General features: G+C 40.5%; 1 protein-coding gene across 2 annotated transcripts in view; it reads right to left on the reverse strand.

Moving 5' to 3' along the window:
* Window positions 1-12,058, reverse strand: part of DICER1 (dicer 1, ribonuclease III) — a 47,289-nt gene that overhangs the window by 21,681 nt on the left and 13,550 nt on the right. For both annotated transcript variants that reach the window (XM_006925562.3, XM_015599652.2), the window contains exons 10-15: window positions 7,543-7,675; window positions 6,062-6,304; window positions 5,340-5,494; window positions 2,749-2,881; window positions 1,882-1,957; window positions 1,180-1,319 (exon numbers count right to left, since the gene is read on the reverse strand). In XM_006925562.3, coding sequence (XP_006925624.2) covers window positions 1,180-1,319; window positions 1,882-1,957; window positions 2,749-2,881; window positions 5,340-5,494; window positions 6,062-6,304; window positions 7,543-7,675 — 880 coding nt within the window. The remainder of the gene's footprint in view (window positions 1-1,179; window positions 1,320-1,881; window positions 1,958-2,748; window positions 2,882-5,339; window positions 5,495-6,061; window positions 6,305-7,542; window positions 7,676-12,058) is intronic.

The raw sequence follows: 12,058 nt of genomic DNA on the forward strand, positions 1-12,058 counted from the left end.
GGGTTGATATGAATCAGTGTCATCATTTTTAATGGCTACCTACCTCATTATATGAGTAAATCATAACTTAATCTGAAATTGTTTCTAAACTTTCAACATCCATACAACCCCGCCCAATAGAATCCTTCAGTTTCTGAGACTCAGTGACAGAAATGATTATAGTTAAAAGGCAGAAAAATGCTGGCTTAGAGATGGTTATAATTAAGAGTCTCCAATAACACAGAATATACCTATTAATTAAACAGGATGTAAGGCAGTGCTATGCTTCTCAAACACTTAGTAGTGACGTATGTCACATGCAATTAGTCCAGTTATCTTCGGGGTAAATGTCAGAGCACATTTACAGGACCTCTTAATTTCATCGGGGTAGGAAGGAAACCACCATTTCAAGAAAATGGGTAACATTCATCATTTCTGAATAACTGACAAGATTCTCAATCTTGAAACTGCTTAGCTGTGCAAATATTTTTAAAGTAAAACTTCAATAAAACTACAAAAATGAAATAAAAGGATGACACGTTTAGGCTAAGATGAAAGTACACAGCAAAATTTTGCTTTTGCTTAGGGTTCTTAGAGGTAAAAATGTTAACATCTTGTAATTAAGTAAGCCCAGGATGGCTATAACTAGAAGTCGCTCTCGAGGTTATTTTAACGCACGAAACCTGCTAGCATGCCACAGATCGAACTAGACGCCACACGCTGAAATCCTGATTCTGACTCCGAGCAGGCCACATCTTAACTCCTGACAAACAGGTGTCCTCATACCTGCCGGTGCACCCTTCACCTTGATCGGGCATCTTTTCACTTGCCTATTTTAGCATACAAAGCCTCTTTTGTCTTAGCCCCTAACGAAAGTAAAGCAAGACTCCTACCACTACAATGAAGAGAACAGAGGTCTCTTTAAATGGAATAAACTCATTCTGGATAGAATCTGAAAGATGAGGCCAAGAACCCTTTGAGAAGAAAAAACAAGGTGGCGTCTGAAGTGGGAGAGAATGCGCAGGGCAGGAGCGAGAGTGAAGGGGCTGGTCGGAGGGGTCGTCAGTGGAGAAACGCGCGAGGTCCACAGGGTGGGCCAATCACAGGGGCTTGGAAGGCAAGCTGAGGCATCTGGATGTGACGTAGCAGGAAACAGAGTCAGAAAGGCCCGGTTTCGACATAGTTCAAACCGATACTAACTGCTTTGGGGTAGCACTGCCTGCGTTTTGTGGAGCCCGGTCTGCCTGGGACACTGGTCTCTTCCTCATCATGTAAGTCAAGCTCTTCTTCATATTTAACGGTTTCTTTCCCAACTGGCATCAAATGGTCATCCAGTTCCCCTAAGAGATTTAAAGAGAATTAACATATACAATCCAAAATTTGCCAAATTAATTTGTAAATGATACAGAACAGCACTGTTAGGAAGCAATCTTTACCTTTAATCGTAAAAAAAGTAACCAGATGTGATACCTAAGGAAAAGTCTATGTTGGCATTCCCTTATTCAGCGTGAGAAGAATTACAAACTCTTGTTCTAAGTTTCAGAAATAAAAACCATCACTTTATAAATGCCATGGAAAACAAGTCTCCCCATTTTAAAAAAAATGGGTGAATTTTACACTATATAAATGTGAGACTGATATATTAACACATTCGTGATTCAACAGTACGAGAAAAACCTTTATGTATTCAAAAGGCATCAGAAAAGAAAGTGAAAAACTACAGCCGCTGCAACTCAGGTATGCAGCCCCGCCCCGCCCCGCCCCCACCAGTCAAGGCCACATGGCAAGGGCAGCAGGTTCACAGAGCCACAAAGTCCACGGAGACCTCTAAAGTCCTTGATATGCTTGTTTTACACTGTTTCTAACTTCAGTTTTATTTGCATGTGCTTGTCAAACACTTACCAATTTTGTGCAGTTTTTCACAGCAAATGAGCGCTACGACTCTTTCGGCTAGGCGTGTACAGCTCATCGGTGGACCCTGAAAGTAAAAAAACCATTGTCGTCACATATGCACATAGCTATGTTAACACCCAAAACAGCTATGAAACCGCTGCCCCAATACCTTCAGAGTTAAAATTCACCAGAGCAAAGTTCTTTATTTTAAAAAACGTCAGCAAGTTTTTAAAACTCCTAATCTCCGTTTGTGAGATAGCCATCTCTAAAAATCTTGCCCAGTAAAAAACTAAATAAGTTATAACTAAGATTTGTCAGTATTGGTGAATTTAAAGTTCAATAAGATTTTAACGTATCTTATTTTCACTAATCTACAAATATGTAACCGAAAAAATAAAGACATCAGGATGTGACTATAACACACACGTTAATGGCTCGGAACTGCTTTTCACACACAGTGGAGACCAATCATCTTGGAATATCTGGAAATCTGCATTGGGACCGGGGACAGCAGTTACACAAAGGCAGATTTTCAAGTCGACAACAAAATAACCAGAGCGGCCCAAGCATATTTCATGAATTCTATGTCACTACATTAACTAAGCCACAGCTGAATGATTCTGTCAGAAATGTTCGCACTGATAAAATCGGAAAGGAAACTTCAGAGGTCAGCTATTCCACTCCTGAGTCTGTAAGCTACATAGTCTACTGAAGATCTGAACATGTGTGTAGTTGACTGCAAAAGAGATTCATAAATCTACTTAGTAGATTTAAAGCCAGATTACCTATAAATCACATAGGCTTGGAGAAGCTGAAAAAAAGAAAAAACATTAATGACATACATTAAAGGCACAAACGTTTTTTTCCTAAACTTACAACAATCGAGGCTCGAAGAGGTGAGTTAATTGGCAGATAGAGAGTTGAATAAAATGTCCCATCAGGCAGCTCTCGGGTTCTGCATTTAGGGGCCAGATGAGTGAACGGATCACTTGGTAATCTAGCACAGTATCTGTGAAGAAACAGAAATTCCGACGCTGAACTCACACGTGAGAGACCGATGAAAACCACTGTATTAACATTCACATCTCAAAGTCTGACTTCTGTCGCTGTTCCCTGCCACTGCACTGGTATTTACACGTGGAATGTGAGCTCCGTGGCTTCAAGCTTTCAGTAAGACGGAAGGACTTTGTGTGACAATGTTCTGCCTATGCACTGTCCAACGGCGCAGCCACCGAGTGCCTGAAACATGGTGAGGGCAGCCACGGAACAAACTTTTCATTTTATTTGATTTTAACTAAAATTGAAATTTGAATTTAACTAGCCACATGCCTAGTGCTACCATACTGGACAGTGCAGAAAATATCGTTCTGAGCCCGTTAAGAGACCACGGAGCCAGTGCTTGCTCCTTACACTGGCCGGCCACGACAGGGCCCTGTGCGAGGCAGGCAGCAGAGGGTGGAGGGCCAGCCCAGCACCAGCACAGAGGACGCGAGGACAGGACGTGGAGCGGCAGCGCAGGTGACTGCTGCAGCCGGGTGAGAAGCTGCGAGCGGGTGTGAGGCCAAGTTAAGGAGGCTGCTGGGACAGAAGGGCGCTGGACCGGGCAGCAGCCCTGCAAGGTCGGGGCCTGGGCACTCAGGGCACCCAAACATGGTGGCGGCCCTGCGGAGTGGCTGCATACTGGGAAAATGGACGCAAAATTATTTGGAAAACAATGGGAATCATATTTCTCATTACTGAAGAAGTCAGGATCAAAGATGGAAAAGAGGAAAGCTAGAATGAACCCTCCCGTGTCATACTAAAAACGGAGGTAATGTCATATAGGTAGTCAGATACAGAAACAAATATAAACATGTATGTGAATATCCATGTACATATGCATAAACATGTGTTCTAGCTCTACCTGCTAAGGAGCCTGGCAGCAGCGATATTCAGTGGCAGTGAGTACACCTAGTGGTTTTTAAAGACCACTCATTCTCCACTAAAAGGAACCAAGGCCTTCTGGAGAAACAGCCAATCTCTAGGCTGAGTCTAGAACATTTTGGTAGGCCATAAATAAGGAAGTATTTGAAGAATCATGGTGACATGTTAAAAAGACACAGAAGCTAGCTTGAAGGGGCTCTTGCTGGCCAAATCTGAGATAATTTTAACATCAAAATAAATAATAAATGACAGTAACAGAGTATAATCCATGAGTCCATTAGTTCGCACTGAATGAAAAACTAAAAAGAATAAATGGAAAAAAAGCAAAAACGCTTTCTTACAGTAGAACGCCAACTAATAAATGCAGAAAGGGAAATGGAATTAGAAAATCACCATTCTGCAGTTATCACAAGAATAATCAATTCAGGCAAGAAACATCAATGGATACTTAAAAGTAATGGGCGAAACTGGGAAGAGAAACAAATTTTACTTTCAAAGTATCTCCCCAGAAAATCAATCACTAATTATAAAGGGGAAAGGTAACTTGGTAGTAGAGAGAGCTGGCAGACCTACGTAAGTGACCCAAGTCACCACCACCAGCAAGAGCACAAATCGACATCAAGGGGGCCTGATAAAATGAAATGAGGAGAAGCAGCACGACCTCTGTGATGTGCTGGCCGCAAAATGCATCACCTGGGTCTAATCATGAGAAACATTGTATAAACCCAAATTGAGAGACAGACTACAAAATGACTAGCCTGCGCTCTTCTGAAAGCTTCAAGGTCGTTAAAGTCGAGGAAAGACTGAAGAATGCTTCCTGGCTGAAGGAGACTAGAGACGATGGGAAAATGGATACGACCCACCATCCTGGACTGGATTCTTTCTCTACAAAAGAACCTTCTCATGAAATCTGAATGGGTCTCTCGCTGAAGGGTGTATGGGAGTTCTCTGTAGTATTCTTGCAACATTTTAAAGTTTGAAATTGCTTCAAAATTAAAAGTTAAAAAGAAAACCTCACGCTTGCTGCTCCTTTATTTTGCCCCTGCATGCAGTTCACCCTGATGCGAACGTAAGCTAGGTATGTACCTGCCTTCCTTAGTTCTTGGAAGTGTTATCACCAACTCAGGGCGAAACAAATCAGAACAAACTCAAAAATACAAGTTAATTTATCACAATCTTAAATCACCGCTGATGGAAAATTCAACATTCTCCAACATTCACAACACAAAAACAAATTTCAAATTGCAGAAAAATATTAGTGAGCACTATAAAATTAAATTAAATCTAATTAAAATAAGCACACCTTCATTACATCAGTCTTGTCAATGAGAACTAAACATTTATTACTGCATAATTAATTCTGTTTTTGCTTTTTGACCAAAAAGAATGAATGGAAAAAGCAACTTCTTTCCCATATCTAACTATTACAAATAGAAAGACTGGTGATTGTTTGCAAAAGGTATTCAGCAATACAATACTTATAGGTTTAGACTTAGGTCTTGCAATACTCACAGACTTTCCAAGCAAATGAGTTCAGGCCATACCTATTGATGTGTCCGATGGCTGTGTTGATTGTGACTCGTGGACCACCATCATCGGGCCTCAACACGTATGGTGGGAAAACATCATCATCATCCACAACGGGCTCAATCTCAGTCTCACCAGTATCAACTGACTTGGAACATTTATTTCTTAAGATCTGAACATTTTAAAACAGAATTTATGATGAGAACAAATACCTCCTCTGCCACATGTTGGCTGTCTTCCTCTGCACCTACAGAAAAGGCTCCTCTGACGTGAGACCTCTCTCTCCTAAACACACGTCAGTACCCCAAAGTCATCTGCTCAGAAAGTTCCTCCCAGTGCACTCCTCCCAGCTCAATCATGCGGAGACACTCATCGCACAGGTATAAAGTTTACGCTGTACTGCGTGCATGCACACGACTGCCTATCTTGCATGAGTACAGGAGCTATGCTGCCACTCTCAAATCACTCTATGACTCAGTCGACTGTTACTACTGTCCACACTACACTTTCCAGGTATTCTTCCCCAACTATCCATCCAATCATTTTCACTGCTATTTTTACTGTGAGTTTTCAAACACTCCGTAAAGTACCGCTGGCTCTCTGGAATTATGTTTGACTTTCTCATGATGTGTACACTGCACACCACTATTAAGATTATTCTCTGTAGACAGATCGTTTTTATCTATTTACATGCTCATAAAAATAACTTAAGAATATCGTATTAATTTTTGGATCCTACCTTTTCAATAGCTTTGTACGTTTTCAGGTCTTCTTCAAAACTTTTTATTTTGTCTGTATCTGCTAACATTATATAATTAGAGATCGGTGCCCTTGCTCTCCCTTTAGATTGAACATAGGATCGATACTCTGTGGGCAAATCAAAACGAACCACCAAGTTGCATTTTGGTATATCAACACCCTCCTCCACAATACTTGTTGCAATAAGCAGGTTAGTCTCATGTGCTCGAAATTTCCTAAGCACCTGAAAAAAAATCCACCAAAAAAGAGCAATTCTAAGAACATTACCAAGGAAAACGATGTAGTAAAAATAAGTGACAACTGTCAGTGACACATACTCTGAGCGAGCTAAATCTTTAAGATCAAGAAGATGACATCGAACAAAACTCAAGATGCATGAACACATGGGCAAAGAAACTCCGAGTTAATGACTATTTTTCAACCGCATGTGACTTGAAAAATCAAAGTGCCTTTCAACTTACAGAAGTGCCCTCTACAAACCCCAGGAAGCCTGCAGGGCGAAGGGGCTGGCCTCCTTAACAACCACAAAAGAATCTAATCGACACAGTGAGTGACCAAACGAATACACTTCTGGAGTCCTGTTGACACTCCAGCCCTCCAAAGAGGTATCTTAGGTCTGGAGACTGAGCAACATCCCTCCAAAAATGTTAACATTTCAGTAAAATCCCTAAGTCACTTGGAATTAAAATTATAAGCAAGGATTCACTTATTTTCTGAATTTTAGGAATTTTCAATTTAAGAAATCAGAACAATTTAACGAAGTGAAAACTTTTTTCATACTAGATTTAAAATAATATTGTATCATGATCCAGGATAGGTTAGATGATAAAGTGAGCTGAGTTTTTAGGCAGATCTAGCAGCTCCGTCTCCTGGTGTCCCCAAAGCTGGAATATTATCAAAAAGCTACGATGTAGAAAATGGCGTCAATGTGAATTATTCTGCTACTTTTATGTTAAATAACAGTTAAAATAAAGACTTTGGGTTTGCAAGCTGAAACACCATATTGTTTTCGCATATTTACAATGCTGTTTCCTACATTAAAATCTTTAAAAGCATGAAAAAAAATAAGCCAAAATCTATATGGAAAACAAAACATTTTCCAGGAAAAATTTTCAGTCTGTTGCGCTTCAGAGTCCTAAGGAGTCAACAGGAGTTATAGTTACACATGCTGAGCTTCTCTGTAAAATGCAGTTGTGTGCCTGCCGTCAGTCCAATAAAGGAAAATGAAATGGCTGATAGCAGTTAAGACAGAAAATTGATTCGCCAGACAACTATTCTAATGCTGTATTTATGAATCACTACAGAGTTACCTCTCAGGAGACAGCTGCTCTAATTATGAGCAAGTATTCTACATTACAAGAGAATGCTGAGGAACTATGAAGAAAGGGGGTTCCGACAGGCAGAGTCTGTGAGCACATGTCCTGAAAGTTGTCATTTTACAATTATTCTAACTTAAGTTACCTCTTCCTGTTTTCTGAATTCCGCTTCCATCTGTTTGTTACGAGGCTGATTCTTGCCGATGCCATGTCCAGTTATAAAATTGCTGCTGATGTAAGCCAGCTCTGGATCCTGTTTGCCAGCTTCCTTTATCAATCTAGGAAAATTATATACATTTAGAAGTTAAGCACTGCTGAGGGGAAAATAATTTAAGCCTTTGTTTGTAAGGTCTCCCTTAAAATGGAAATACATGTATTTTTTTGCCATCGTACCTAACAAAACGATCTTGGTATTTTTTTTCGACTAGCTTAAACGGAAATCACGCCACTCTTCGCTGAGTAGAACTGTGGATCAAATACTTATAACACCAAGAACAGAGTTTCTTTACAACGATGACTGAATGGTCACAGGACCGCAAACTTTCTAATCTGGCAGTGGTGACGCAGTAGAAATGTGGCCTGTGGCAGCAGCCACGCCCATGTCGCTATGGCCACGCTTACGCAGAATACACACCAAACACCCTGACGTCCAGGGGAGAATTTCCACAGCGAAGGAAACCCACCCCCTCCGCGTGTAACGAGAGTTCCAGCTGTGCGTCCTAAGAAGCCTGGTTAGTTTTTCCAGTCTCACCCCAACACCCTGTGTCGCCGGAAGTGGAGCCCCAGAGAAGAAACACCTGCATCTACTGATAAGCACCTTTATTCCTAGCACCTCCTGTTCCCAGGCACTGATCACAGTTCTGCATAACAGAATACGGACTTGGGCACAGCAACGCCAGACCCCACCCCACCCCACCCCACCCCATCATGAAAGAGAAAGACTCCGGACTCTGGTCCCTCTCCTGGCCTGCTCCTCTGCATTAGCCAGAATGCCCACACCCCGGGGCTAGCCTTCTGGCTAAGAAACGGAAAAGAGCTACAGAATGAGATCGCATTACCCGGTACGGAAGGTTAACAGTGCTGCCATTACAGCTATTTTGGAAATATCCACATTCAAAAACTCAGCACACAGGATAAATGGTTCCACACCTGATGTAAGTGATTCCATACGGCTCTTCTGAAGTCATACAACATAGCAAAAATTCCTAACAGAAAACTGCATTTTTAAGTCAAACCATTCTTTCCTTCTTCTGACTACATGAAACAGACTAATATCAAAGAGCTGGAAGAAACCCGGAGTGGCCATCGAAAGTATCTTCCTGCTTCCACATCGGCAGAACCGGGCACGTCCAGGTTAGTCTGAGGGCCTGTCTATAATTCAAGTACTCGAAATGTTCAGAATCAGAAACTTCCATCATATGTTCCAAGCTCTGTTTCGTCACTATAATAAACTTACGTCAGTAACAGAAAGCAACGTGACATGCAAACGAATAGCATGCCCCAAAATCTAAACTATGAAGTTATCTTAGAAATAATATGTACTTCCAAATTTTAGTTTATATAAATAAGCATCAATGTAAATGCAATAGAGGAAAAAAAGAAAATGCATTTAAAGTTACTCCTAATTAGGCAAAGAATGTATTTTACTTTGCCAAAATGATCAATCTGGCAGACTTCAATTAACTGAGAAATGCGAATGCTAAATTTATTTCTCCTTAATGAAACTCACATCCATACTGCAAAGAACAGACAACATGCACATTTGTAAACAAAATCCCTTCTGAGCAATAATTAAATGCTACATACATAGGCTGACAACGTTTAGACAAAAATTTTCTCTACTAAGAGATGCTTAATCACGTGCCTTTGACAAAGCTACAGGCTTCTGGAAAGACAAAACAGGGCGCTTACCAGTGAGTCACACAGACTGCCTGTAGTTTCATGGTACCACAGAATTGGTTAAGACAAAGTCTGTTTCTTTTGACTCTCAACACCGAATTTTACTTGAGTTGCTCTGCAAGCAAACTGATCAGCTAGCTGTTCTCTAGCGCACAGAGCTTCTGAGACCATCTGCAGTGAAGAACTGGTTTTCTTTCCTAATTTTGAACCCATCATAGATCAATATTTTTGTAAATTTCAATGAAAATTAACCACTAACAAAATGAAACTTATAAAGCATTACTGTTATATTATATTCAGCAGACATAACTCTCAAAACTATAGAGTTTCAGGGTGCTTACTCTCAATCTCTGTACCTAACTCACCACAACTGGCACAAGCCCACAGACCACACTGTATGTACATGCACATTGCCTCCCCAATTATATTGGAAACAGCATGGCTAAAACCAGGAAATATGTATCCTATATTCCAAAAACTAGTAGATGCATTATTGAACATTGTGATGTGACTAAATGTGCGAATTTATACAGACAACCATGAGGGGGAAAATCTTCAAAGATACACACATATCACTGGAAACATCTACCAGGTACTGACGCATGTTATCACTAATACCTTACTCCTTATATTTACTTATTAGTGTGAGAAAATCGAATGTAATTCCTTTATGACCTTACCCCCAAAAAACAACTATCGTAGTTATAACACACTGATACTATCTTCCCCAAATATATGCATAAAGAACATAAGAAATGAGTACCCACTTTGTGTCAGGTGATAAGAGTCATTTTTACACACACTGTCACTTATTAACAATCCAACAGGAGAGGAAGCTATTATTATTTTATAAAGGAAGATGCTGAGGCTTTAAAAAGTTAAGTAACTGTCACAAAATATACATCTACAAAGTGAGCAGAACTAAAAGGAACCAGAGCTCCTTGGAGAAGTGGCTGATTCTACAGCTGGAGCAGAGAAAGCAGAAGGGCCGGGAGCATCTTGTAGTGCCAGAAAGTGAGGAAGTGATGAAACAACAACAGGATGAGGGCAGGTCAAAGGGACACAGGGCACTGAGGAGCACCTGCCCCATGGCCCAAGGTGGACCAATCTGAACAACAAAGTAAATAACCTAGTATTAGACTGTAACTCAAAGTATAAAATAAACAAACATGAGTCCACACAGATAAAAGAACATAACTCAATAAATGCGAATGTAAACAGGACAAAAGAGACCTGTTTTCCTTACAGAAAAATTCCAACAGGATACACAGACACAGCCCTCTTCAAGAAGAAAGGTTATTCCTTTCCTCCCAGGATAAACCAGATTTGATAACTTCCTTCCAAAGAATAAAGTAAGAAAGGGCAGAATAATAACTGTACAGTGGAGGAAGCTGGCAAACACTACCATAACCATGTGATAACGTTTAATATCACCAGTGACACTTCATGTTGGTACCATGATGTGACAAGAAGGGCACCTGATCTCTACAGTACTCTTCCAAATCCTAAAAGCCCAGTCTAATCCTGAGAAAAACATCAGACAAATTCAAATGGAGAAGCATTCTACAGAACACCTGACCTTGACCAAGACTGCAGAAGTCACCAAAACCAGGGAAAGCCTGAGAAACTAGAACAACAGACCAAAGGAGATTAGGGAGACATAACAGCTAAATGCAATACGGTACCTCGCTGTGTGACTCACTGGTAAGCACCCTGTTTTGTCTTTCCAGAAGCCTGTAGCTTTGTCAAAGGCACGTGATTAAGCATCTCTCAGCAGGTAAAAAGAGGACATTAATGGGAAAACCGGTGACGTTCAAATAAAGTCTGGAGTTCAGTTAATAGTAATACACCAACGTTAGTTTCTTGTTTGTGACAAACGTACCACAATAATGTAAGATTTTAATAACATAAGAGATGGGGGAAGCGGGTGAGGGGTCATGGGCAACTCTGTACTATCTTCGCAACTTTTCTATAAACAAAAAGTTATCAGGACAATGAGGGGGGAGAGCGAGGGAGAGGATGTGAACCGAGGTGTGTTCAATGCCAATGTCACACAAGACTAGTAAATTACACAGTGAAAAGAGCCCCAGACCTGGAGAGTGAAGGCCATTTTCTGCCACTTGATATCAGTGTTATTTCGAGAGGGTCGCAAACTGAGTCTTAGTTTCCTCATTTATAATACAGTAAAAATATCTACCTTCCCTCCTCATGGAGTGCTGTGAAATTTAAAAACATATATAAACTATAAACCATAAAGCCCTATATACACATGGCAAAAGGAAAACTGTGAACATAAGACTGTACACAGACCTACATCGCATACAGACGTGGCTATGATTTATTTTCTTAATCAGGAGAGCAGAAAACTGCCGTGTGTTACCATAGCTTACACTCCCATGAAAACCGTTCACTGAAGAAGGGTTTTTCCTCCCATTAAACTGATGGAAGGAAAGAATCTGGATTTCAGGAAGTTCTTCTAAGCTTATTAAAAAGCTTACTGAAACAAGACCTCTATTGTATATTTAATTAGCTGCCCATAAAGTCAACCCTCAAGTCGCTCTTGATTCATCATCCAACTCTAAATTCCAGCCACATTTTATGAAAGGTGATCACAATTAATCTGGTCCTCAAAGTCGATATAGGAAGTAACTGACTGATTTTCGATAAACCTTTTCAGACTAAAATTCCTCCAATGAAAACTGGCACATGTAACAACACATGTAGAGGAGAGTGGCAAGAAAGAAAATAAACCCCCATTTCTT

Source organism: Pteropus alecto, unplaced genomic scaffold (genome assembly GCF_000325575.1).
Source record: "Pteropus alecto unplaced genomic scaffold, ASM32557v1 scaffold8, whole genome shotgun sequence".
Classification (NCBI taxonomy): domain Eukaryota; kingdom Metazoa; phylum Chordata; class Mammalia; order Chiroptera; family Pteropodidae; genus Pteropus; species Pteropus alecto.